The following is a 27,784-nucleotide window of genomic DNA, read 5'->3' on the forward strand; positions in this document are numbered from 1 at the left end:
TGTGCAATGAGCTGGGGATAGGAGCAGTCCTCTGTCCTAGTTCGCAAGCCAGCAGGAGATAGAGAGCAAGCATCTTTTACTTATAAGGTGGTTGAGGAGCACCACTTTTCGAGGGCTCAAGTTAAAAATTTATATTTTAAAAGATGCCTGGGGAAATGCAAAGCAGGACCTTGTGGCTGGAATCCTGAACTCAGGTTCTTATTTAAATTGCCAGACTCTGGGTGTGAGTAGAGTTGTCATACCGTAAAATGCCTAGGTAGCAACTCAAAATAGCTGTCTCATCACAAGAAATGGTGTAAACATGAAGCTCACGCTGCCTGTTGTGACATGAAAAGTCTTTGTCTCTGCCCTAAGTCTCTGCGTCTTCTGCCAGAATCCATGAGACTGTGGCTATCTATCTCATCAGTTTGCAAGTAGTATAAAATCTCAGGCTCTTCAAAGTTATTGACAGGCAAGTAGATGGCATATACAAAAGCCGTGTGGTGGAAGAGAGCAGAGCAAATATAAGAAAGTATAAGAAAGAAGGCACTGGGACTTCCCTGGCGGTCCAGCGGTGAAAGTTCTGTGCTTCCACTGGTTTTGAGCCCTGGTCGGGGAACTAAGAGCCCATATGCCACGTGGCGTGGACAAAAAGTTAAAAAAGAAAGACGGAATGAAAGGATGGGTTATGGGGGGAGTGAAGGGGGCAGGACATGAGATGAGGTTGGGAGGTGCCCTGGGACCCTTGGCCAATCATGCTGGGGCAGCCCCAGGGAATGTCTTGGCCACTTTTTACGACAGCCACTTTCACGCAGGACATGTGGAACTAATAAACTGGATTTAGGGGAGCACAGGATAAAGCCTGAACCAATCTAAGCCTATGAAATAATTTTTAACAAAGGAAGAGAGTGAAAGTAGGTGTTTTCTTAACATCCTGCACCCTATTATGAAAATTTTTACATACCTGCCACTGTAATATTTCTGTTAGACATTAGAAGAAGTCTATTCCCAGTGCCCCAAACAAAGAAAGGTTATTATGAACTATCATTTCTATCAATTATCTAGGGTACAAAAGAAGGCTATTTGCCTTAAAAGGGTGAAGCAATGACCCTTTAGTATTCATGAGTATGACTCTGGACAAACTGCTCTCTGACCATTTCTTTCAGTGATGAGTTGTTTCAGTTTTACAGGGAGAGGAAGGAAGAGAAGGGCACAGAGGGACAGACCTCACCAAGAAAGGGGTGTGAAGCCAGTGTGGCTAACACTGGATTAGTACCTAATGTTAGTGTAAAAGTAAAGGTATCTATTGAGAAGCCCTCTGACCTATTCCAGCAACTGGAGTTCTGAATTTTTTACTCCCTGCTCATTAATTAATTTATAGCCTACAAAGAACAGAGTTGTCCAGGATCTTTGGCTCAAAATGTATCCACAAATAGGACAAATCATGCAGAGGCTTGTTAAGAAGTTTTGTTCTTATCTGAAGAGTGACAAAAAAAAAAAAAAATCACTGAGGGATCTAGAAAGGGGTGGTATCATTACACTTGGGTTTCAAAAGAGAGGAGCTGAGGGAATGGAGGTTATTGATCTTCTGAGATTATCTGCTCCCGGGGGAAATTGAGTTGTTTGCATTCTTAATTCTTGGTACTTCATTGAAGCCCCAGACTTGCCAAATTCTTTCTCATTCATTTTAACTGGCATTTCAAAAGGAAGGAAAGCAGCACCAAGTCTCAAGAGTGCCACTCAGCAACTTCCCACTCCTCTTCACCTTTTCTTTTTAAACAATCAGCACATCAGTCGCTGAAAGGCTCTCCGGCCCTCACCTTGACCTTCAGGCTGCTATGGGAAACAGGCTTGAAGAGGAGGTGACGAGGTCAGGCAGGGTGATGCTGGGCTCAGGGAGAGAAGAAATAACAGCCTTGTTTGGAGGTACTGTGGGTTGCAGAATTCAATTGTGCCCAGTTTCAGCCTGGTCAAAGGCCTGGACAGAGGGCTGGAGAGGCAAAGGTAGGGGTTGCCAGAGCAGCTGGGGAACTGCTGACTTTTGGAGAAAAGTGAGTGGGAGGCCGAGTCACTGGCCCCAGGAGCCCCCAGATCATCCCTCTAATGGCTCTTCTACTGGCAGATGCCTCAGGAGGACCTGGCCCAAGTTTTCAAGACTCTCTAGGGTTTCCCAATCCTCCTCTAGTTGGCCCACAGTGCTCCTCCCCCACCACTTCACAGTCTGCCAGTTCCTTCATTGACACACAGCTCGCTTCCTGTAAAGGGAGGATTGCGGTGCAGGGGAGTGGAGAAGGGTTGGTATAAGAGGAAGCTGGAGGCCCAGGAAGCGTCCTGCTCAGGCCGCTGGGTAACGGGAACCTAAAGGCACAGGAAGAGGCCACGCCATGCCCTCCTCTGCCGCAGCCAGGATGGGGCTGAGGGCGGCTTGGACAGGTATCTGGGTTGGCCGCAGAGCTACTGCCTGCAGAGGCTGGCTTCCTACCTGCTGTGGGGAGAGGCAGTGGGTGGGAGAAGGGGGGTGCAGAGCCAGGGGAGAGAGAGAGGAGGTGCCTGGTGTGAGGAGGCCCTGGATTCCTTGGCGGTGGTGGGTGGGTGCAGGGAGCAGGAGGGAGGAGGAGGTGCTTGCAGGGGGTCTCATTCTGGATTTCCCTTCAGGTTTTATGGTCCTGGTGCTGCTCCAGAGCTGTAAGTAACCTTCTTTTAAGTCACGGAAGCTGGGGGCATGGTGAGGGTTGTATGGAAAGGAACTTGGCGCTTTTTCCCAGTTTCTTCTGTGATTCAAATGGCTCAGAAATATTAGCATTTGTTTAACCAAGGTGATGAGTATATACATGTTTATTATACTACTCTCTATTTTTCTGTATATTTAAAATTTTTCAAAATTAAAAACTTTCAAAGGCTCAGGTTCAGTGAAGGCTTCAACTAATAGCCTAGTGGGAACCATAAACAGGAGCCCAGGAACAGTGTGGATGAGTGATGCCCACTCTTCTTCCTCCACAATCAAGAGGGCAGAAGAGGCCTGCTCTGCAGCAGCAGAAATTAGATTAAGAAGAGAGGGGAAACTTTCTGTTCCACTGGGTTATTGTGTCCCAGCTAGGGGGATGGACTGAGGGGCCTGGAGACTGCCATTCTGGGTGGGTTACAAGATAGGGGTACCCCCCACATGAAAGCAGAGAAGAGACAGGCCAGAGCCTCACGGATCAAGGACTCCCTAAAGGCCAAGGTCTTCTAATACTGGCTGTTTGGGGCTAGGTCACCCCTCTCCTTCAAAGCCACTGCCTCCAGAAAACCTTCCTTACTTGCACCAAGTCCCATCTCACCTTTATTCATCAGAGCCCCCTCACTCCACACAGTGTTCTGTTCTTAGTCTGCAGTATATTTATCTACCATGTTTGATGTTTCTTAAGCATTTTCAAAACAGGTTTTATTTTCACCAGACAAAGAACTCCCTCAAGCCAGTTCCTTTCACTCAGAATTTTAACTTTGCTCACAATTCTACCCATCCATCCCACCCCTCCCCCAAACCCCACTGGTGCTCAGCTCAGGGCTCAGCCAGAGAGTCCCTGGCTCAACCTTGGCCCAGGGCCCACCCTAGCCTTCTCCTCAGGTGCTGCATACAAGCTGATCTGCTACTACACCAGCTGGTCCCAGTACCGGGAGGGTGATGGGAGCTGCTTCCCAGACGCCATCGACCCCTTCCTGTGCACCCACATCATCTACAGCTTTGCCAACATAAGCAACAATGAGATTGACACCTGGGAGTGGAATGATGTGACGCTCTATGACACACTGAACACACTCAAGAACAGGTTGGGCCACTGACTAGCTAGGGCAGGAGAAAGATGGAGGGTTAGGAGGGCTGGTTTCAGGGTAGAGTACGCCTGCTCAAGGGGATGGGCAAGGTCCCCGGGACTCACTTCTGAGTGGAGAATTGGAGGGCCTTGGCTCAAATGGGAGGAAGTGATGAGGGCAGAGGTCAGGGTATAGAAAAAGCCTGAAGAAAAAGGCATAGCTGAACTCCCCTGGGAGAAGAAACTCTCTCTCTCTCTCTCTCTGTGTGTCCCCTGAAGGTGCCTGTCCACAGAGAAAATGTTCATGGTTCTATTTTGCCATATTGTGGCTTCCCCACTGGAGGGAACAAAAATGGGCAACACATTTCAGAATAAGTGCCACAAGTACTTAGAAAATCTCAGAATAGTGAATTTCTAGGTTGGAAGGGCCTTGGAGGCCTGATTCAGCCCTTACCCAAAGTTAGAAGCCTAAACATGGGGCTACCCCATGTCATAGCAACTTCACTCAACCCCAGCCTTCCTGCTTCTCTGTGCCCCACAGGAACCCCAACCTGAAGACCCTCCTATCTGTTGGGGGATGGAACTTCAGTCCTCAAAGGTAGGATGCATCCCCCAGAGGATGATGGGATAAGAGGAAGTATAGGTTTCTCTTCATCCATGGGATGAAGGTAACAGGGACCCCAGAATGGTCAGGCACAGGGACATGAATGGTTGTCAGGAGTTTGCATCATGTGCAATCATGAAATAAGAGCCCAGAAAGGGGAAGGAACTTGCCAACAGACACACAGCAAGATGGCAGTCAATGTTCTGATTTCTTGCCAATGCTCTTTTTACTACTTCTCAGACATGAAAACAAAGAAATTTGAGGGGATACTGTCCTAAGGGTTGGAAAGAGTGAGATGAAATGAATGGGAATTTGGGAGTGGAGACCCTGGGAGGACTTCCTGGAATGGGTAGAGTTGGAGCAGGCTTTAAAAAGACTTAAAGTAATGGCTATAACAGCTCTCATTTATTGAGTGGTTACTATGTGTCAGGCATCCTGTCCAACCACTATCACATGTAATCCTCATAATAGCACTGTGAGATATTACATGTATGCCTATTTTACAGATGAGGAAATTGAGGCCCAGGTTATAATCTGCTCAAAATGGCTTGGCTACTAGGTGATAGAGCCAGGGATATCTGATTATAATGCACATGTTCTTTCTATTAATAGGATGATTAGAAGTGGGTCCTGTCCCAACCACGCCCTCCTATAGCTGTGTGGTTTCAGGCTCCCAGCTGCACATGCCCCAGAGACCCCTCCAGAGGGCCAAGGCACCCAGCATTTTGGTGCTGAGCACTCTACTGTGGTGATTTTGGTTCTAGATTTTCCAAAATAGCTTCCAAGACCCGGAGTCGCAGGACTTTCATCAAGTCAGTGCCGCCATTTCTGCGGACCCATGGTTTTGATGGACTGGACCTAGCATGGCTCTACCCTGGGTGGAGAGACAAGCGGCTTCTCACCACTCTGGTCAAGGTGCTGGGAAAGGGTCAGGGAGGTGGGGAGCACCAAGGAGTGGGGAGGGCAGAAGCTATCTTCGGGGATGTTCTCCTGAGGCAGGCAAAGGGAGACTAAAGCCTCCTTGCTGCAGAGTCCTGAGATTTGAACCAAAGATAAGATAAACAGGTCTGTGTCCTGAGATCTGACACAGCAGGGAAGACATCCTCTGAAAACAGCGGGAGGTGGGCTGTGGTTCTAAGAGGCAGTGTTCAGTAAGCAGAGCACCTACCCACTTCATCGAGCATCACTGTCCTCTATTCATTCTCAAACTGACACTGCACACTCCTGTGCATGCACTAAATCAGGGATACTCGACTCTGTCTGGGTGCAGCCCAAGCATCTCTAGTTACCCTAGGGGCAGAGCAATCAACCAAACTGTTCACAGTATCAATAACATTTGCTGGATCATAGTGAAAGCAAGAGAATTCCAGAAAAACATCTACTTCTTTTTCATTGAATAAAACAAAGCCTTCGACTGTGTAAATCACAACAAACTGTAGAAAACTCTTAAAGAGATGGGAATACCAGACCATCTTACCTGTCTCCTGAGAAACTACACGGGTCAATAAGCAACTGTTAGAACCTGAACAACTGACTGGTTCAAAATTGAGAAAGGAGTATGACAAGGCTGTATATTGTCACCCTGTTTATTTCACTTATATGCAGAGCACATCATGCAAAATTCTGGGCTGGATGAATTACAAGCTGGAATCAAGATTGCCGGGAGAAATATCAACAACCTCAGATATTCAGATCATACCACTCTAATGGCAGTAAACAAAGAAGAACTAAAGAGCATCTTGATGAGGGTGAAAGAAGAGAGTGAAAAAGCTGGCTTAAAACTCAACATTAAAAAAACTAAGATCATGGCGTCCGGTCACATCACTTCATGGCAAACAGAAAGTGAAAAGGTGGAAGCAGTGGAAGATTTTCTCTTCTTGAGTTCTAAAATCACTGTGGATGGTGACTGCAGCCATGAAATCAGAAGATGACTGCTTCTTGGAAGGAAAGCTATGACAAACCTAGACAGTGCAGAGGGCAAAGACATCACTTTGCCGGCAAAGGTCCATATAATTAAGGCTATGATCTTTTCAGTACTCATGTACGAATGTGAGAGTTAGACCAGAAAGAAGGCAGAACACTGAAGAATTGATGCTTTGAACTGTTGTGCTGGAGAAGACTCTTGAGAGTCCCTTGGACAGCAAGGAGATCAAACCAGTCAATCCTAAAAGAAATCAACCCTGAATACTCACTAGAAGACTGATGCTAAAAGCTGAAGCTCCAATACTTTGGCCACCTGATGTGAAGAGCCAACTCATCGGAAAAGACCCTCAGCTGGGAAAGATTGAAGGCAGAAGGAGAAGGGGGTGACAGAGGATGAGATGGTTGGATGGCATCACTGATTCAATAGACATGAACTTGGGCAAACTCTGAAAGATGGTGTGGGAGAGAGAAGCCTGGTGTGTGGAAGTCCATGGGGTCACAAACAGTCAGACACAACTTGGTCACTGAACAACAATCATTATAAATCACTTTAATTTTGTGTCTTCATTGACTAGCTTAAACAAAGCACAGACCAACTGGCAAATGTCTTCCAACTCTATCTGTGGACTAAGTGGGATCACTCTTTATTCTCATGGTCCCTCCAGGACAGAGAAAAATTGAATATTGATGAGTATGCATGGGGTGTAGGGATGAGATTGGTCCAACCTTTTTTTAAGGAAAAGGATGGGTGAGCCTGCAGATGGGACCACTTTATCATTCCCACTAAGCTCGGGTCTGGTTGGAGATTATAGCAGACTAGGAAGGCCAATGACATGTTCAAAGATCTTTCTCCACAAGGCTTGCTGTCACTCACCTGCCTCTCTCCCAACCAGGAAATGAAGGCTGAGTTTGTAAGGGAAGCCCAAGCAGGCACAGAGCAGCTCCTGCTCAGCGCAGCAGTGCCTGCAGGGAAGATTGCTATTGACAGAGGCTATGACATCACCCAGATATCCCGGTGAGTCTCCTGACCTACCGTGACTTAGCAGTCTATGTATAATCAGAAGACTGGGCTTTTGGTCCAAATTTCTCCAGAGATGTGTGACCTTGAGCAAGGCACACCTCCTCTCTGTGCCTCAGCCTTCCCATCTGTCAAAAGGGGCATAATAATCCCTATCTTTCCTTTTCACTTGAGATATTGTGCTGACCAATTGAGAAAATTGTTATGAATGTATGTGTTTGTGGGAAAAGAAGAGAGAAAGTTATACAAACGAGTCAGTCACTAGTCTCTGGAAGGGCAAAGCAACAGTTAATAATACCTTTCATTTCTAGGCTGCTGGAGAGTCCTCAAGGGCCTCTGTCTTGCAGGGACTCCTCTTTCTTGTCCACCTGTCCCTTCTCCTCACCTTGCCTCCTTATGCATGTGGCGATGAGCAGTCTCCAGCCAAGCAGCTTGATTTCTTGGTGGAACAAGGCGTGGATCTTAGGGAACCCAAGAGTAAGAAACAAAGACTCTTCACTCTGACTAGAATCTTCTTTAGGGTCTCAGGCACGTGTAGACTCATTGCTTTAATTGATCACTTCAGTTCAGTCGCTCAATCGTGTCTGACTTTTTACAACCCCGTGGATTGCAGCATGCCAGGCTTCCCTGTCCATTTCCAAACTCAGGTCCATCAAGTCAGTGATGCCATACAACCATCTTATCTTCTGTCGTCCCCTTTTCCTCCTGCCATCAATTATTGCCAGCAGCAGGGTCTTTTCCAGTGAGTCAATTCTTCCCATCAGGTGGCTAAAGTATTGGAGCTTCAGCTTCAGCATCAGTCCTTCCAATGAATATTCAGGAATGATTTCCTTTAGGATGACTAGTTGGAACTCCTTGCAGTCCCAGGGACTCTCTTGAGTCTTCTCCAACACCACGGTTCAAAAGAATCAATGCTTCAGGGCTCAGCTTTCTTTATGGTTCAACTTTCACATCCATACATGGCTACTGGAAAAAACATAGCTTTGACTAGACAGACCTTTGTCAGCAAAGTAATGTCTCTGCTTTTTAATATGCTGTCTAGGTTGGTCATGGCTTTTCTTCCAAGGAGAAAGCATCTTTCAATTCCATGGCTGCAGTCACCATCTGCAGTGATTTTGGAGCTCAAAAAAGTCTTTCACTGTTTCCATTGTTTCCCCATCTATTTGCCATGAAGTGATGGGACCAGATGCCATGATCTTAGTTTTCTGAATGTTGAGCTTTAAGCCAGCTTTTTCACTTTCCTCTTTCACTTTCATCAAGAGGCTCTTTAGTTCTTCTTCACTTTCTGCCATAAGAGTGGTGTATCTGCGTATCTGAGGTTATTGATACTTCTCCCGGCAATCTTGATTCCAGCTTGTGTTTCATTCAGCTGGGCATTTCACATGATCTATTCTGCATGTAAGTTAAATAATCAGGGTGACAGTATACAACCTGATGTACTCCTTTCCCTATTTGGAACCAGTCTGTTGTTCCATGTCTGGTTCTAACTGTTACTTCTTGACCTGCATACAGATTTCTCAGGAAGCAGGTAAGGTGGCCTGATATTGCTGTGACCCGTGCAGTCAAAGGCTTTGGCATAGTCAATAAAGCAGAAATAGATGTTTTGCTGGAACTCTCTTGCTTTTTCAATGATTCAACAGATGTTGGCAATTTGATCTCTGGTTCCTCTGACTTTTCTAAAACCAGCTTGAACATATGGAAGTTCACAGTTCATGTATTATTGAAACCTGGCTTGGAGAATTTTGAGCATTATTTTACTAGCCTGTGAGATGAATGCAATTGTGCGGTAGTTTGAGCATTATTTGGCATCACCTTTCTTTGGGACTCGGAATGAAAACTGATCTTTTCCAGTCCTGTGGCCACTGCTGAGGTTTCCAAATTTGCTGGCATATCGAGTGCAGCACTTTCACAGCATCATCTTTTAGGATTTGAAATAGCTCAACTGGAATTCCATCACCTCCACTAGCTTTGTTCGTAGAAATGATTCCTAAGGGCCACTTGACTTCACACACCAAGATGTCTGGCTCTAGGTGAGTGACCACACCAGCATGATTATCTGGATCATGGAGATCTTTTCTGTATAGATCTTCTGTGTATTCTTGCCCTCTCTTCTTAATATCTTCAGCTTCTGTTAGGTCCACACTATTTCTGTCCTTTATTGAGCCCATCTTTGCATGAAATGTTCCCTTGGTATCTCTAATTTTCTTGAAGAGTTCTCTAGTCTTTCCCATTGTATTGTTTTCCTCTATTTCTTTGCATTGATCACTGAGGGTGGTCAAGTGATCATTGATCACTTAGAGGGTAGGAATGAAGTGGCTCTCAATCATTTGCCCCAAACAGCTAAAGCTCATGTTCATGCAATCCACCCGGAGACCCTTAATCTCTGTGTATAGAAACCTTACTCCTTATTACAAGGAATCATAGTTTCAGGCCATCCTTTGGTCCTGCTCTTTCCTCACAGTGCTAGTTACTGATGATATTAATCTGCTTTCTCAAAGATGAATATGGTTGGAGAATAGGGATTGAGGTGTGCTGGAGGCCAGCTCCCAGTTGTGTCCTGGGAGCAGATAGGAAGAGCCCCATTCTTGCTCTGGATGCTCCTGTGGGACCCTGAGCAGGAGCCTAGGTCCAGCAGCCTAGACTGGTCCCCGGGTTCTACTGGATTTTGGATTAATGGCTACCTGTTTTTCTTGCTCACATCCTGTTGGGTGGTGTGCTTTTAAATTTTCCTTCTTACCCTACATCCACTATTCTATAGACACCTGGACTTCATCAGCCTTTTGACCTATGACTTTCATGGAGCCTGGCGCCAGACAGTAGGACATCACAGCCCCCTGTTTCGAGGCCAGGAAGATGCACATTCTGACAGATTCAGTAACGCTGTGAGTGTCCCAAAGGAGGGAAGGCTGAGAGGAGGCCACAAAGAGCTGTGCCTGCCAGAGCTCACACACCAATCTCCCCACTCCTTGGTAATCCTGTAAGGGAGGGGTTAGGGGCCCACTTCACAGATGAGGAATCTGAGGCGCAAAGTTTATACATTCTCCATGGCTCTGGGAACTGAGGGGGTCACACTTATATAAAGAATCAAGATATCTCCTGACGAGCCTATAGGGTGTAGGCACAGGGCAGATGGGAGACAGCAAAAGAGGGCTGAGGGCTGAGAAGCCAAGAGTCTAGTCTAGCCCTGCCATTTGCTTGATGTGAAACCTGAGCCAGTCACCTGATTTCTGCAACTATCAAACAGCATCTCTTCCTATACCTAAGAGGATTTCTTTGAGACTGAAACTGTACAGTGCTTTTTAGATTGACATTATAAGTTCCCAGAAGGAAGGGAATTTCAGATGAATTTAGACCTGGAACTCCTTTCAAGGCAGCAGTGGGAATTGCACGACCTTTTCCCTCCTAGACTAACTGCTCAAACTGTCCTGCCCTTCCCATACCCAGGACTACGCTGTGAGCTACATGCTGAGGCTGGGGGCTCCAGCCAATAAGCTGGTGATGGGTATCCCCACTTTTGGGAGGACCTTCACTCTGGCCTCTTCCAAGACAGATGTGGGAGCCCCCATCTCAGGGCCAGGAATACCAGGCCAGTTCACCAAGGAGAAAGGGATCCTTGCCTACTATGAGGTATGAGCTAGGAAGAAGGTAAGATTTCCCACAGCATCAGCAGCCCTGGGGAAGGTGACCCTCCAAATCACCCCCACTTTACTCCTTTGCAAATAAAAAAAATAAGTGTTCCAGCAGACCTAGCACTCTGGAGAAGGGGAGGAGGAAGGCAGGCAGGCACATCACATCTTCATCCTCTCTGGCCACCAAGTTGGGGCCTTCCTTTTAGCCCAGGAAAAAGCAACGGCCAAGAGGTAGGTTCTTTTGTTTTGGCCCAACCTCTGCTGCTCTGAGTTGCCTTGGCCAGCCCTTTGTCAGTGCAGAGCAACCACAGAACCCGGGATATTTGCATCTGTTTTAAGTAAAGTTGCGTGAAACCTGCAGGTTCTAGGGGTAGGTGCAACCTGCAGGATGAAGCAAGGGGCTGCAATAGATTTGGGGGGTAGCATCCCCCCAGTGACCAGCAAAGTCTCAGCACAGCTCCCCAGCCACCCCTGCCCTGTTTTCTGCTCAGATCTGTGACTTCCTCCACGGAGCCACCGTCCATAGATTACGTGACCAGCAGGTCCCCTATGCCACCAAGGGCAACCAGTGGGTGGCGTATGATGACCAGGAGAGCGTCAAAAACAAGGTATGTTCACGAGGCCACACACCCCCAGATGAAAAGCGGGAGGGATGCCCCCTGCACTGAGGGTGGGGCTTGGCTACAGAGGTTTTTGGGTCCCGGGTGTCTGCTTTTCTCTCCCCTGGGGAGGTGTCTAGGTAGCATGCCCCCCCCACTCCCGCCATGTGCACCCTGGCACAGGAAATCCAGCCATGCCTGCCTTGGGTCTCCCCACCAGGTGCGGTACCTGAGGAGCAGGCAGCTGGCTGGCGCCATGGTGTGGGCCTTGGACTTGGATGACTTCCGGGGCACCTTCTGTGGGCAGAACCTGCCCTTTCCTCTCACGAGTGCCATCAAGGATGTGCTTGCTGGGGCGTAGCCTTCTGCCCTTGGGCTCACGGTGGGGCAAAGATGCTGCTCACAACTTGGCTCTGTCTGACCAGAAGCCTGACCTTCTGCCCTACCGGGGCCCCGCTGAGCCTCAGCCTCCCTTCCTTGGGCCCATGTGAGGGCCACGGCTCTCCCGTCTGAGCTCACCTCTGGTTGGGGGCAGGCGGGGGTGGGGCTGTGGGGCCAGCACAGTGCAAGTCGCAGGGTCAGCTCGTGCCTGCTGATGAAGAACACTCAGCAGCGCCAAGCCCGACACCAGGAGATTTCTTCCCCTCGCTTACTCCCGGGACCTGATACCTAAGGACGCCATTTTGGCAAGCTCTGCTGCCACACAGCCTTACAGGAAGCAGTAACCGCACTAATTACACCGTCTGCAAAGCCCAACTTGAAACCTTTACCCGGGAACATAACTGTGTCCCCATCCCACTTCCCTTTCCTGGTTCTGCACCTGCTCAATAAAGCACCAGGGTTCACCTGTTGTTGGCGCTTGCTTCAGTATCTGTGGCCCCACTGGGCTTACCTCCCACCTCTCTTCTGGATTCCTTTCTCTCAGACTTGGGAGCACTGAGGTGCAGAAAGTGAGACCATTCTATCCTCTGCTGCCTCCAGGGCATCCCCCAAAGGGGCAAGCATCACCAGATCCATCAGTTGTGAACTTAACCCGAGAGTCCTGGAGGCCCTCTAGATCTTAAAGTTATTGTCATCCAGACTTCTCTATACGGTTCTTTGTTGAAAGAAGCCTTTTCTGTTTCCAGGGGCTAGCAGGCACTAGGAAGGAAAACCTTTAATCCCAGCCCTTCATCTCTTCTCACCCTGGAGAGGTGTAGGAGCCAATACAGGGCCAAGTTAGAGAGAGCCCTGAGCCTGGACTCAGAGTTAGAAGGTAAGCTAGAACGTTACCTCACACACTGTCCCACAATCCCAGGTCTAGAGTCTCCACAGACCTTGAGAGCTGCCCTTCCAAGCTCCCCTAACACTCTCAGTGACCAGTTGCTCACTACCTTAGATGAGCCCTTTTCATTGCTGGACTGAAACTGGTCAGATGTCGTAGGGCTGGAGCCTAGCCCTCTGTCTCTCCCCTCTCAGGACACACTCAGCCCTCAGCCCATGCAGAAATCAAGGCTCCTTGGTCCTGCCTGGGACACAAGGTGGGGGCCAGCTGGGACAGTGTGGGTCAGACAGGAGGAGCTCAGAAGATCAGCCAGGCTTCCAGCCTTCATGAAGTAGAGATGTTCCTAACAGTTCCGGCACATTCCAAGAGCCACGGACAAGCTTTGTATACAAAGAGAGTTCATCTGCACGCTCCAAAATCAAAGAGAATTTATTTGGGAATTCCCGGATATTTGAATCATCTGTGACTTGGCCCAGTGGTTTGTGGCACTAGTTTGAGGTGTGGGGAAAGGAAATACCTTCAGCCTCCCTGAAATCTGAACTAGCTGGAGCGGGGCAGAAGCAACTAATCCCAAGGTCATTGCCAAGCTAAAGACAAAGAGAGTGAGAACTTGGCCAGAGATTCAAGGGTGCCTGGCATTTCACTGCCGGCCATTGGGCCAAGCACTCCCAATCTGTGCCCATGGCCCTTCTACCACATGGGGATCTTTGAAATCCCAGGAGCTGTGAGTCCTCCAGTGCAGCTAATCCCCTCCCAACCTCCCCCTGCCACCCTCCCCCATCCTGGGACAGGCTTTGCAGGGCTGACTCAGTGTCCCACAGCGTTAGTCACATTCACTTATAGCTGCAGAGTCAGAGGCCAGGGATGAGGATCGGGTCTCCAGGACCTGCATCCCGCTCAGCAGGACTCTGACTCACCTAGCAGAGGGCCCAGGCACCCAAGCAGGGCAGGATCGAGAGGCTCCTGAGGCCCTCCACTGCCCTTCCCAACAAGGACAGCCACCATGGGACGTGGCCACACTCCTGTACCCCCAGCCCTGGGGAAGGGGCAAAGTATGAACGAGACTGATGGCTCGAAATAAATTACACGGGCATTGATTTTAAAATGGTGGGATATATCATACATGCTGAAGAGTGCACAAAATGTTTTTTTTTTTTTAATTTAAAGAATTACTGTATAGTGAAAGCCTGTATAACCACTACCCAGGACAGGAAACAAGACCTCATTCATGCCTCTAAAACTCCACAGTCACATATATCTCTGTCCCTCCACCCAGAGGCAAGCATTATCCTAATCTTCCTTGCCTTCTTTTGTTGTCTCATCTCCTAGAGATGCCTCTTGAAGAAGACAGCTGGTGTTGCCCGTGTTTGAATTGAGTATTAATGGGGTCGCATCACTCTCTGTGCCCAGCTTCTTTTGCTCCCCATTATGTCTGTTAGATCAGCCATGTAGGTGAAGCTTGCTCATTTTATTCCATTTTTGGTTTATAGGTGCACATACACGCCACTTATTTATACATTCCTCTGTTGAGGCAGAGCTGTGTTCTTCAGGTTTAATGTTATAAACAATGCTGCTGTGAATGTTTACATGTGTGTTTCCAGGACTGTAACTGCTGGGTCACACATTTTCAGTTTGACTAGATACCATCTCACTTTTTCCAAAGAGATTGCTCCCATCTACACTCCCACCAGCAACAAATCTTAATGTTTTACTGGATGAATGACTCAATGACTAGAAATTTGGCCATATCTGCCTCATTTCCCCTGTGGCACGCAAGTGTCCATGCCATGTTCTGCTTCGAGGACTCTAGAAGTCTCCGAGTGCTGTCCTCCTCCAAGATCTCTTCCAGATCTGTCTAACGACTTGATTTCACCCCAAGGGCTAGGGGACTGCCATAGTGCCCTCTGTAACAGACGAGGAAACTGAGGTCCAGAGCAGGAATTTGAGAGGCTGGGTAACCCGGGGCCTTGAACTCCCTTCCTGGGGTCCCATTGCTAGAAGAATTCCTGCAATCCAGCCCACTTTGGGCATCTCAGTTCCCTCCCTCTCTAGGCCCTCAGCCTCATACAGCCCAAGTGAGAATTGCCAGGGAATGTGAGGACTAGGGGAGTGTGAGACCCCAGGAACAAAGTTGGGAATGCTCTAAGAGAAGGCTGCTTCAGGCTGTGTGCACCCAAGCCAAGAAGCCCTGAGCACAAGTGGCCCCACAGAGGCCAAACACACAGAGCCTGATCTGGGTTCATTATCCAGATGGAAGCTCTTGTTCCCAATGCCCTGACCCCTGGCACAGGCTCCTGGCAACGTCCCATCTCACTGATCTGTGCCCTCCTCCTATCTGGGCACAAGAACCCTGTCTCTAAGATTCAATTGGGATGATGGACGAGGTTGTGCGCTCCTCAAGGGACCCTTGCAGTTCCTCCCCCATAGCTATTCCTGGCCTAGGCGCCTCCCTCTCCCTTCAGTCCCCCTGCCTGACCTGACCCCACAGCTGGGAACATTTGCTTGGGGGTGGGGCAGCCCCCTGACTATATAAGACTGGACCTAGGTAGTCCCAGGCACCCTGGAAGCACAGCTCCTCCAGTGCTAATCCCTGCACACTCCAGCTTGACCCTCCAGCAGGCACTGCAATGACAGAAAAAGCCACCTTGGAGGCCCCTGCCTCTGGTCCGGAGGAGACCGCCTCTGAGTCTGCACATGTGCCCCCAACAGAGCCCTCTGGAGACACGGCAGCTCCGCAGGCTCCTAGGGGGGAGCAGGCTCCCGAGCCACAGGAGTCCGCCCCTCAGCCTCCTGACCCCGCAGCCTCTGCAGCCCCCGCAGCCCCCGCAGCCACTGACCCTGCACTTCCACGTGAAGGTGATGAGATCTGGGGCGGGCGGAGGGGGGAGGCAGTCATGGCAGGGAGCGGTGGGGGGCAAGGTCTCGGCTGCAAACCCCTTCACCGCCCCCTGCTTCTCCCTCAGATGTCCCCAGTGCCCCGCTGCTGCTGGCCGTGGAGGATGTGAGTGACAGCTCGGTGACTGTGAGCTGGGAGCCTCCAGAGAGGCTGGGGAGGCTGGGGCTCCAGGGCTATGTGCTGGAACTCCGTCGAGAGGGAGGTGAGCTCCGGGTTAAGACCTCATATACCGAGGAGAGGTGGGCCTGGGGGGCAGCAGGGACAAGACTCTGCAGTTGGGTCAGTCCAGAGGAAGATGCAGAGGCGGGAGTGGAGGCAGTCTGCTTAAGCCTCACGGACAGCGTCTTGCTCACCTACACACCTCTGAAAGCAGGAGGGTATCCAAGGGACCTCAGCAGATGCCTTGTTCTCCAGCTCCAGGAAGCCTCCGAGTAACAAGGATAAAAGGGTCGGTGACACTGGGGTTCTCCTCTGTAAGAATTAAGGAGGTGCTGAGTCTCAGAGGACCCTGCTTGTAGAGAAGCTGAGGGAGAGGGCTAAGTTAGAACAAGGGACAGTGAGCAGAAATAGCGGGGCTGTGGCCAAACTCCTGATGCCGCCATCTTGTCTGCCGCCATCTTGTCCACCTCTGCGGCAGGCAAGTTCAGTCTGGCTCCTGCCTTTACCCCCACCTTGCTGTGTGACTTGGCGAACGTGCCCAAGCCTCTCTGGGCTTCAGCAACCTTATCTCTGGCCACCACTCAAGGGTTCTGACATAAGGTGTCTTTGATGCCATTTGACACATGAGAAGTCAGGGAGGGAGAGCAAAGGAAAAATAAGGCCTGGAAAGGGAGGCCAGCTTCCTCAGACCATCAGTGAGAAGGGAAGCCCCACTGAGAAAGGGTGCCTGCAGCCATGGGGCCAGGGCCTTGTACTCTCTTCATTCCTCTCAGCCTTGGAGTGGGTGCCTGTGAATGCCCGGCCCATGATGGTGACCCAGCAGACTGTGCGGAACCTGGTTGTAGGTGATAAGTTCTTCGTGCGCGTGGCTGCAGTGAGCTCTGCAGGGGCTGGCCCACCAGCGGTGCTGGAGCAGCTCGTCCACATCCAGGAGACCATCGGTAAAGCCCATCCCTGCTCCCCAGCCCTTCCTAGGCACCTTAGCTAATGGACGGAGAAAAGGAGGCCAACGGGTAGAGTCGCTTCCCCACACTCACGTGCACAAGCCACCTGCTAGCGCCATCTTGCCTTAAGAAAGTTCCAAGTTCCTCAGCAGCAAGCAGTCTCTGGAGGTCAAAGAGGCCAATTTCCTGGGTGGTCCAGCTCGCGAGCATTGAAGAAAGGGCTTCCTGACCCCCAGAAATGAAAGCTTATATTCCGGTCACCTGCCTCAGAGTCCCAACGCTTAGACTCATTTCATTCTTCCCATCTAATCGTAATCCCTTCAGCAGCCATAGAAGCTCATTTTCTGCTCATTTCATATGACCTGGGTTCCAGATTCTCCCAAAGGTTTTGGAACAGAGAAAAGTCTTTGTTTGCCTCTTACTGTACCACGTCCCTAGTGGAAACAAGATGGACACCCTGCAAAAGACCTGTGAAAATTTCTCCATCCCGAGGCCAGTGCTGAACTGGAAACCTGGGACGCCAGCTGCTGTCTCCTTGCTAAGATTTCTATTTGTAGGGTGCATTAGCCTCAAGCCTACCCTTGCTCCCCTCCCAAGGCTGATCAGGTTTCAGTCTGTTAATGACAGTGAGTCATTTGGTCTGATCCAAGGTCTCTGGGGACAGCCCAGAGCCCCAGAGTGACAAGAGACATGGGCCAGCAGGTGGCCCGAGGCCTCCTCCACCTTCCTGCTTGTCCTGCCCTCCTCTCTCCCAGAGGCAGAGGGGCACCCCGCAGCTCCGGACAAGGCCTGCAGAAAGAGGGGGCTTCATGACCGCAGAAAGAGGGGGCTTCATGACCGCAGAAAAGATTCAAGTTTGGATTCAAGGAAATACTTTTCAGCCTTAAGGTCTGAGAGATGTGGGAACCACAGGGCTAGGCAATATAGAATTGTCACAACTGGTCCATCCAAGCCAAGGCACCCCAGGGCTCCCTTGAGGTCACCCAGACTATTAGTGGTAGTTCCAGAACTGACTCCCACACAGGACCGTTCCTGTCCCACCACGTGGCAAGGAATCTTTTCTGGTGAATTTCAAAACCAGAGGACATTTCCTTCCTTTGAGTCTGGGTGAGACATGGTCCCACCTAGCAGCTCAGTATGATTCCAGCCTAGAAGTGGCAGGAAGCCCTCCTGGTTGGGAAGCGGGCATTGGCAGGCATCCTGGACCCTCCCTGATGGCATAGGGAGCTCAGACTCTGAGAGCCTGCAGGGGCCAGGACCCTCAACCTCGAGGCTTAATGTTAGAGGAATCAGCTAGACTCAGCACCCATTACTCCGTTAAAATTCCTCTGGCAGGAAAGAAGGGGATTTCCTGGAGAGAAGAGGGCAGGAGGAGGTCGTGAATAAACAGAGAGCAGCCAGGCCCTTCTCAGGGGCAGGGCAGAGTGGGGACCCTGTCTAGAGTCCTCAGCTGCTCAGCTGTCCCTCTTCAGCCACCTGGAGCTGCCAAGCATTCCTGGCCCCCTGCAGCTGCCTCTGGAACATTCCACCCCTGGTGCTTCCAGGGCCAAGAGTCTGCACAGCTAATCCTCAGAGACACCGTGTTCCTTCTCACTGTCTCCTCCCTCTCCGCCCTGCACGCCACTAACCAACTGCTGTCACCTGTTTGCCACTGAGGGGCCTCAGCCACCCCCACCCCAACCCCGCCCAGGAAGAGAGTCGCAGGGGTGTTACAGCTCCCTGTGGAACGCCCAACAGCTTCAGTGATTGTACCCAATGAGGTAATGGTCAGGAAGGTGTTTCTCCACCAGAGCACCAGTCGGAAGTAAGGTGTCAGGAAGGACCTCCCAACTGCAGACTGAAAGGTAGTGGGAGGGGTAAGAGAAGGAAGGGAGTATGCCTGCTCTGGTTCCCTTTAGCAAGGGAAAGACCCTAGTCCTCTCACCTGGCTTGGGGACAGAGCAATGAGCAAATGGATCTTACAGGGGCGTCTCTGAAGGCCTGCGCTGGTGCAAGGCAGAAGGGCAGAGGCATTAGGAAGGAGACAGAGTTGGCCACCCTTCCTGGGAACGCAGGCGACAGGTGCACACGCACTCCCCACCAGGGGGAGCCAGGGAGCCAGCAGGGCCCATCTGGAGTCCAGGAATGCCAGGGCTGCAGGGCAAATCCCAGCCTGGCAGGGTTGGGACACCAAGGGAGTGCCTAGGATGCCTACCAGTTCACACCGTGGAGGCCCTGCCCTCCTGGAACCTCCCATCTCTCAACTCCCCAAGGGCCTCAGGGGATTCTGGCCCCCTGGATCTGGGGAGTGAGCTTTGCCCTGCCCACAGGGAGGCAGTCTCAGAGCATCCCAGGAGCCCTTCTGCGGGCTCAGCCTCAGTTTGTCCTGTCCCCTGTCGCAGAAGCCTCTCAGCAGCAGCCCCCCTGCTGTGCTAAGCCTAGACTCTGGTTCTAATGCAGAGACCCCCAAGATCCGTGTTCCCCGCCACCTTCGTCAGACCTACATTCGCCAGGTGGGAGAGTCGATTAACGTGCAAATCCCCTTCCAGGTGGGTATGCCCCCCTCCCAGGGTAAGAGCTTGGGTGGAAATACAGGGCCCTGTCTGAGGTGTATCGGAGGAGCCCAGAAAATGTCAGGGTTCCCTTGGAGGTCTGCTGAGACCCACCCATCAAGATGCACATGACTCGGTCGATTCTCCAGCCGGTGAATAGGACAGGTGGCCCCGGGGCCGGCTGGACAACCGGACAGTGAGGCTCTTGGAAGCACCTGTGGCTCTAGCCGCTGCTGCCCTTCCTAGGCAAGGCTAGTGCGGTCAGCTCCCTTGAGCACAGCTCCAGAGAACCCTGGAGCAGTAGTGGGGGCCTGGAACCTTTTGCTTCCACTCAGAGAGTTCCTCCCTCCCAGGGGAATCCCAAGCCTCAGGCTTTGTGGACCCACAACGGTCATGCCCTGGACAGCCAGCGGGTGAGCGTGCGCACCGGGGACCAGGACTCCATCCTCTTCATCCGCTCAGCCCAGCGCTCCGACTCAGGCTGCTATGAGCTCACTGTGCAGCTGAAAGGCCTAGAGGCCAAAGCAGCCATCAACATCCTGGTGATTGGTATGGGACCAGGGGAGGCAAGGGCTGAGTTTCCTCCTGCCCCAGAACTGATGGTCAGTGGGGTCAGGCCAAGAGAGAGTGATAGGAGCCCGATTGTGTCGGGGGTGGGGTTGCCGTGAGCTCAGCCCTGCTCCTTACTCTCTGGTCCTGCAGAAAAACCTGGACCCCCCAGCAGCATCAGACTGCTGGACGTCTGGAACTGCAATGCTTCCCTCGAGTGGACACCACCCCAGGACACAGGCAACACGGAGCTCCTGGGCTACACGGTGCAGAAGGCAGACAAAAAGACAGAGGTGAGGCCTGCTGGAGCAGGGTTGGCGGGGAGGAAGGTCTGACTAGAGGTGGGTCTGGGGGAGAGGAAGTGGCCGAGGTGGTGGGGAAGGCGTGTCCACAGAGAGTACAGGGACCGAGGACTTCTGGTCTGTCTGCTGCCAACCTGACACGCTGTGTGGGTTTTGGCAAATCTCTTTCATCTCTGGACTTCAGTTTCCTTCTGAAGACTGCAAGGGCGGTTCTCTGGGGCCCTTCAAGCTCTAAAGCAGTGCTTCTGGAAATGTAATGTACATGTGAATTACCTGGGAATTTTGCTAAAATGCAGGTCTTAATTCAGTGGATCTGAGGTGGGGACTGAGATCCTACACTTCTCTGAAGGTCCCAGGTGGTTCTTACTTTGCAGATCATCTGGCCACACTTTGACCAGTAAGGTTCTAGAATTCTCTGAGGTCCCCAGAGAGGTCACCTTCTCCCAGGAGTTACTTCTCTGCATTCCAAGTCCCAGCGGTGGGACGTGGAGCAAGCCTCTCCAAGGAGGAGGCCCCAGGGGGTGCACGGAGGGTGAGGGCATGGGGAGGTGAGGATGACAGGGCCGGGCTCTTGCAGCAATGGTTCACAGTGCTGGAGCGCTACCACCCCACAACCTGCACTGTCTCCGACCTCATTGTGGGCAACTCGTACTCCTTCCGAGTTTTCTCAGAAAACCTGTGTGGACTCAGCGCCTCAGCGGCCATCACCAAGGAGCTCGCCCACATTGTAAAGACAGGTGGGTCTGGGTCCAAGACCAGAAATCAAGCCAGGCATCGCCATGCTGACACTTCTGCCCATCTCTCCCTTTCCCTTGGAGTTTCAGCACCCTTCCCTGTGTACGTCTCACGGGAGCCCACTTGCCAGAACTTTTACTGCTTCTCCATACCCATGCCACCGCTATGCGCACACACATATTCATAGAGTGACTGTAAAAAATGGATGTGGTTGATTGATTGTAACAAACACATCAGAGTAAACCACGCAAATGAGCAGCACCCCTTGGGAGACTGCACTTATACTAAAGATGCCACGTGGCTGCCAACATCATAGCAGTCACTGGGTCTCATGTACAGCGTCCCAAGAGAACCACTCTGAAGGACGATGTGTGTGGTTAGGTAGACTGGCGAATTTGCTGAAAGCAAACTCCCAACCCTAATATAGCACCACATAGATGGACAACAGAGATATGGGTATTTACTGTTTCTACATAGACACATGGTCCTCTTGCGTCAAATGTGAAATTCCCGGTCCTTTCTCCTTATCACCTTGCATGTCACCTGGACGTTGGGCCTAAGGGCCCCACACAGTCTGTGTGGGCCGCAGAAAGCATACTCTTTTAAACACCAGCCTAAGTTGCACAGAATTAGGAAAAAGGTTTTGTTTAAAAATAGAAAGCCAGTAAAGTCTCCAAAAACAGAGAGAAATAAAATGTGGACTCGCTGGGTTTTTAGTCTCTACCCTCAGTCAACATCACTCCCCTCTCTGCCTCCCTCTGTAACTCACCCAGCCATGGTTTTGGCTTTCCTTTGCCTCTCTGAGATATTCTGCCTCTAAGCTCCTGCATGTTGGCTGTGCCTGGCTTCCCAAAGATCTCAGGAACCTGGGATCCTGCCATGGGGCTCCAGAGGTGGAGGCAGGGATGAAATGGATTGTCACCTGCCCTCAATCTTCCTCCAGACCAAAGAGCCATAATCATCATGTGACCTTCCACCTCTTAAGCCACAAACTCACTATGTGAGATTGGCAAGTCCCTCATCCATGAAGGGTCTTAGTTTTCCATCTGTTAGCTGGGGATGACAAACTTAGGCTTCCAAAGGAATGCTGTGTAGATTAAATGGGATACGTAGGTGTAAGCTATAGTGATTATTTCAGGAAAACGGATGAGGTCAGTCTTAAGAGGTCTCCTCCTGTCACCTCAAATTCATCCCCTCTTTCTCCCCTAAAACCAGATATTGTTGCCAAACCTAAAAGCTTTGTTGAGCGAGACTTCTTAGAAGCGCCCTCGTTCACTCAGCCCCTGGCTGACCACACCTCCACCCCTGGCTACAGTACGCAGCTCTCCTGCAGTGTCCGAGCTTCACCCAAGGTGAGGGCAGGGGCACTGGGGTTGAAGAATCTTTCCAAACAACTCTGCCTAAGCCTGAGTGAGGGTGGCCTTCGGGGGCTTCATCCTGGCCCACACCTTTCCCAGCTCTCTCTGACCTTGCTCCCCCAGCCCAAGATCATCTGGATGAAAAACAAGATGGACATCCAGGGTGATCCCAAATACCGAGCTCTCTCTGAGCAAGGTGTCTGCACCCTAGAGATCCGGAAACCTAGCCCCTTTGATTCCGGAGTTTACACCTGCAAGGCCGTCAATGTTCTGGGGGAGGCATCTGTGGACTGCCGGCTGGAGGTGAAAGGTGAGGGCTGAGAGAGGTTGCCTTTTGGGAATCTTCTGATGCATGCGAGGCCAGGGAAGCCATCTTTTCTCCTGCTGGACTAGATGAGGCTGAGCACTGAAAATCGAGGCAAGGTGAGGGTAGTAAAGGTCAGGCTCTCAGGAGGACTTTCCAAGAGGGAGGATGGCTCAGTGGAGGCTGCCTTGCAGACACACAGCTCACTGGGGTGAGGGTGTGGGACTCACTACCTCCCACCCTCCACCTGGGTCCCCAGCAGACACCCGCCCCCTCCCTGAGCTCTAACCTTAAGGTCTTTCCCAGCCTCAGCCACACACTGAGGAGCCTCTGGTGGAAGCTGTGAAGAGGAGAAAGGTAAGTAACTGCATGCACCCCCTCTCCTGCCTCTGGGGGTGGAGGCCCAGAGCAGGGGTGGGCTTAAGAAGGAAGGGTGGCAGTCAGCTCTGAGTATAAATCTGCAGCCACAGGCAAGGTACGCATGCAGTCCTGGTGGTGCTCCAGAGACCCAGCACAGTAGGGTGATGCTGGCAAGGCCTAGAAGGCATGGGCATCCAGGGGATGGGCACAGGACAGGATTTAGTCCTGGCTCTGACCTTAGGCCGGGCCATCCCCTTGGGATAATTTCCTCAGCCAGAAAAGTAGCAGAAACAACCGTGCCCTGACTGCCCTTCCCAGGTGGTTCTGAGGTTCTGGACGGGTGAGGGTGTATCCTAGAGCTGCGGTGGGCAGAGCTGGAGCCTGGGCTTTGGGTCTAAGGGTCTAAGGGCCTAAGGGGAGGGGGGCCTGGGAAGGGAGGCCTTCTCCCCCATATCACCTCTTCAGCAGGCGCATGTTGCCCAGCTCTGCCTACCAGCGGGGCTCATGAAATGTTCTCTGCCAGGTGCTGCAGGCCTGAGGGGTCAGGGCTGCCAGGTCCAGAATCGAGCGCCTCAGAGGCCTGAGGTCTTTACCCCATAGCGACAGCTGATGGCTGTGCTCCTTGGTACCTGCCTCGCCTCTGTCCCTCCGCTGAGAGTGGGTCTAGTGGGCCTCTGAACAGGCTTCCTAGACACCAGGAGCCCTGGAAGGTGCAAAGATCAGAGCCCTCCTGCCAAGAGCTGTATGCTGGGCCAGAAGCACTTGAATAAAGGTGTTTGGTGTTACGGTGCAGGCGCCTCTGTGACAGTGAGCGTCAGCATGATGGGGGCTGTGTCCCCAGGAGGGTGGGATGAATGGGTCCCCATGACGGAGTCTCCACCTCTGACACCATGAGGAAGGTCCAGTGGGAGGGGACTCGTGGTCTCATGGGGGTTTTCCAGATATGAGATCTTTTAGGATCTTGTTTCACATTCAGAGTTTGCTGCCCTTAGAGGATAACTACAGGAAAAGACATACCCTTCTCTGGAACCCTCCTTGCTCCAAACGCCTCCATACCCTCCCCATTCCCTTCATTTCTCCCCAGACACCACCACTGATTTCTCTCTGTTGAGGTTGTCTGTTGCCCTCAGTGGTGGGGTGCATTCTCCCTGAGGGTTGACAGTCTTGTATTAGTCAAGTGACCCTTCCTGGGAGCCAGGGGACATCCCACCTGAGAGAGGGAAGGGCCTGGAATCAGCCCTGGAGTTGCTGTTCACACTTAGAACCTGGCCCCTCACTCCTCTGTATAAGGAGCTTTGGTTTGGGCCAGGAGTAGACCCTTCCCGAAGGGTCTAGTCTAAAGGCCTAGACTCTGCAACAGAGCCTCGAAGCCCTTGAATATAGTGCTAAGTTCCAGAGGTACTGAGGGTACTAAAATCCAGTAAGACCTTCCTGTCCACACACTCTGGAGGGGAGTCTCCTCTGGCCTGACCAGCCTGTGTCACACTCATCCCATGGTGCCCATGGCAGCCCATTTTCCCTTTTTCGTCTCCTCCCCAGGCAGGCAGCATGTTCCCAAGAGTTGACAGGGCTGGAGTTCCCCTCTCTATTTGGCCCAGAAGCAGCAAAGAGGGGTGTCACCTAGGAGGGTGCCCAGCACAGAGGACTGGTGGAGCTGGTAGAGCTGGTGGCCCAGATGACAAGCAGTGACACTTCATTCTCTTACTTGGGATACTCAGGGCAAGAATGAGGGCTCAATGCTTCTGCCTAGTGGGTGTTTGAGGCCCACACCTACAATTCCACACTAGCTCTGGAGAGCACGGAACCCCCACTCAGGGCCCAAGGGCTAGTGGATAATAAAGCAAATACTGGAAATTATTTCTGGACCCATTCTTTCTGCCTCTCGCAAGTATAACCTTGGAATCCCTGGGGCGAGGAGAGCAGGCACTCTGGCAAACATGGTGGCCAGGAACATAGGGTTCTGGGAGGTGGGACTAAAGGCTCCTTGCAGGAGTCTTCTGGCCTATGTGGTCCCATGGCAGTCTCAGGATCTCAGGCCCGCTCAGGCTGCGGCACTGGGCTGCCTGTGGGTTGATCAGGCAGTTGGGGAGGCCCAAGCCACTTTCCTCTTTCCCTCAGGTTACCTAGTTCTTTTCCCATGGACTGACGTCCCAAACCACCCCCAGGACCGTGAGGGGCGGGTCAGAGCCACAGCCTACAGCCCACAGCCCACAGCAGGGAGAGACAAGGGAGACGAGTGGGATAGCAGGGAGGGGAGTCCCGGGCTGAGACACCCCAGACACAGGCAAGGGGGGGCAGGAGGCAGAGTCTAGTCATCGGGCCTCTCTGCTGGAGGATCCTCATCAACAGGGGGCGCAGGCTGGCAGCGGAAGTGGTCATTCCAGATCTTAAGGAAGGTCACACGAAACTTCTGGATGCGGAAGGCGTAGACGATGGGGTTCATGGCCGAGTTGCCGTGCGAGAGGAAGATGGCGATGTATATGAGGATCCTGGGCATGCGGCAGGAAGGGCAGAAGAGGGTAACGCAGTTGAGGATGTGCAAGGGCAGCCAGCTGAGGGCGAAGAGGAAGAGGATGAGGGCCAGCGACTTGGCGATCTTCAGCTCCTTCCCATAGTACTTCTGTGGGTCTCCGGAGGAGGCCGACACTTTCTTGTTGAGCTGCTTGCGGATCAGATAGAAGACCTCCATGTAGATGAGGACCATGAGCAGCAGTGGGGGCAGCACCCACACGAAGAAGTTGAAGTAAACCATGTACTCCATGCTGATGACCTTCTCAAACTGGCACTCAATCACAGGCTCGCCCATGCTGCCGTTGGCCAGCCAGTCCCGCTCCACCGCACTCAGGTTGTTCCAGCCAAACATGGGTGTCAGGCCCACCACAAAGGAGAGAATCCAGCAGCCAGTGATGGCCACCACAGCTCTTCGAGGAGTTACCACTGTCTTGTACCTGAGGGAGAGGAGGGCAGAGTGTGAGGCCCCCTCCTCGGTTCACCCAGCCCCAGGGGTCTCTAAGAGGAGCTCCTTGCCCAGCCAGGGCTCAGTAAGTGGGGAGGTGCATGTCTTTGGCCAGAGGGCAAACTCTTTGGGATATAGAATTTAGGCCAGAACTTGCAATGCACTGGCTCATGTCGCCTGCTGAAGGTGAGAAAGATCTAGAAGAAAATAACAGATGAACTCCTTTAGGAGTTTTACTTAAATTACCAAAGTAAAAATTGTTCATATGCACTTGGCACACCCCCACTGGTGATCTTATCATTGCTTCATGACAGTCCCCATGTGGTAGAAAAGCACTATCAGAATGAGGGCCCATTTGACAGCTGAGAAGACTGATGTTCAAGGTACTCAAGTGTTCTCCCCAAGGCCACATGCAGGGTGCAGGCTATCCTGTGCTTCCTAGCTGACCACACAACAAAATGATTAACAAACCACCCCTCTCCTTGGGCCAGCTGACTCACTATCATAAAAAGCTCCCCCATACCCACCTCCCATGGCTCCGCCCAGTCTCCCCCACCTCCATCCTTACCTCCCCTCCTTTTTTAGTCATCGTACAGTGCTTATCTCCTGAAGGGTTCATCTCAAGAACCACCTCTCCTCCCCCAAACTAATTGGGAACTAGTCTCAAGAAAGAAAACTGATGGTCACCGAGGACTACATGCAAGGGACTCCAATTTAGGCATGCATGCATGGGTGCATTCATTCATTTTTTGAGTGCTTTCTGTGCCAGGCATTGGTCTCTGTGCTGGGAGTAAGATAAAGAATCCCTTCCTCTACACAGCTCACACTTTGAGTGAAGAAATAGAAAACATAAAAGTAAGAAATAAGTAATACAACTACAGGTTGTGATATGTTCTTTGAAGAAAATAAAGAGGACCATGTTAAGGGGCAGAGCCCCCAGCCCTTCTCAGGCCATAACACATACAGATATGAAAACATTAGGATAACACAGGAAATGGGTGAGGCTGCCCATGGGCCGTGCCTCTCTCTACCGCTGTCCCCAAGGTCAAGGCAACGAACTCTAGAAGGGCTCCCCTCTTCCCTTTAAACCAATTCAGACAGCATCCAGCATGTCCTTGGCCCATGCACTGGCCTTGGAATGAGTGCCAACGGCTGGGGCCTGCCTGGCTCTGGGCCAGCAGCTTGCCCAGTTGTTATTTTCTGATGCAGCTTCTGAGATGGATGGAGTGGCCTCCTGAGCACGTAAACAGCTACTGAGGCCCATGGGTGTGAATGCAGAGGCCTCCTTCTAGCTCTGTTTTCTTCTGTCCTGTGCCTGGAGAATCTGCAGCTTTCTCCTCCACAGCAATATTTAAGGTCTCTCTCACCTTGGACCAAAGCCGACTGCTCCTTGAAGACTTTACTGGAGTGGAAAGGGGAATGATTTGGGGGATGCGAGAAGCTGGACCCATTTCCACCCCATCTAAAAATTGAGCACTAGAAGGGACCTTGGGAACCTTGTTTCCAATCTCATCATTCCAGTGGGGAAACTGAGGCCCTTAGAAGACTCCAAAACCACAGTGCAGTACCCCTCCCCTACCCTGTAAACTTGTATCCCCAGAGCTTCAAGGAGTCTTAAAATCTGCCCAGATTGCTTGTGCCTATCTGAAGCTATGGTTTTTCCAGTAGTCATGTAGTGACAAATGGACTAGAAAGAAAGCTGAGCACCGAAGAATTGGTGCTTTTGAACTGTGGTGTTGGAGAAGACTCTTTGAGAGTCCCTTGGATGGCAAGGAGATCCAACCAGTCCATCCTAAAGGAAATCAGTCCTGAATATTCATTGGAAGGACTGATGCTGAAGCTGAAGCTGAAGCTCCAATACTTTGTGGCCACCTGATGGGAAG

The 27,784-nt window shown here is 51.5% G+C and overlaps 3 protein-coding genes across 9 annotated transcripts in view; 2 read left to right on the forward strand and 1 right to left on the reverse strand.

Moving 5' to 3' along the window:
• Positions 1–2,324: 2,324 nt before the first annotated feature.
• CHI3L1 (chitinase 3 like 1) lies at positions 2,325–12,394 on the forward strand. 2 transcript variants are annotated; one of them, XM_081495046.1, is made up of 10 exons: positions 2,325–2,412; positions 2,635–2,664; positions 3,587–3,788; positions 4,312–4,368; positions 5,139–5,289; positions 7,191–7,312; positions 10,074–10,197; positions 10,760–10,942; positions 11,436–11,552; positions 11,764–12,394. In XM_081495046.1, exons 1-10 carry the CDS (start codon positions 2,364–2,366, stop codon positions 11,902–11,904), a joined length of 1,176 nt encoding a protein of 391 aa, XP_081351172.1. In that variant the 5' UTR covers positions 2,325–2,363; the 3' UTR covers positions 11,905–12,394. The 2 variants fall into 2 exon arrangements, with proteins under 2 accessions (XP_081351172.1, XP_081351173.1); XM_081495047.1 differs by lacking the exon at positions 10,760–10,942.
• A 2,970-nt stretch (positions 12,395–15,364) lies between these two features.
• On the forward strand, positions 15,365–23,735 carry MYBPH (myosin binding protein H). The gene is made up of 11 exons (XM_081495045.1): positions 15,365–15,663; positions 15,771–15,905; positions 16,636–16,803; positions 19,246–19,334; positions 19,691–19,886; positions 20,040–20,179; positions 20,766–20,925; positions 22,139–22,275; positions 22,405–22,591; positions 22,892–22,942; positions 23,469–23,735. Exons 1-10 carry the CDS (start codon positions 15,435–15,437, stop codon positions 22,906–22,908), a joined length of 1,458 nt encoding a protein of 485 aa, XP_081351171.1. The 5' UTR covers positions 15,365–15,434; the 3' UTR covers positions 22,909–22,942; positions 23,469–23,735.
• Positions 21,362–27,784, reverse strand: part of ADORA1 (adenosine A1 receptor) — a 45,341-nt gene continuing 38,918 nt past the window's right edge. For all 6 annotated transcript variants that reach the window (XM_081495048.1, XM_081495049.1, XM_081495051.1 and 3 more), the window contains exon 3: positions 21,362–25,893. In XM_081495048.1, the coding sequence (XP_081351174.1) occupies positions 25,254–25,893 (640 nt within the window). In that variant the 3' untranslated portion in view covers positions 21,362–25,253. The remainder of the gene's footprint in view (positions 25,894–27,784) is intronic.

Source organism: Giraffa tippelskirchi, chromosome 5 (genome assembly GCF_054371585.1).
Source record: "Giraffa tippelskirchi isolate mGirTip1 chromosome 5, T2T-mGirTip1v1.2.pri, whole genome shotgun sequence".
Lineage (NCBI taxonomy): Eukaryota > Metazoa > Chordata > Mammalia > Artiodactyla > Giraffidae > Giraffa > Giraffa tippelskirchi.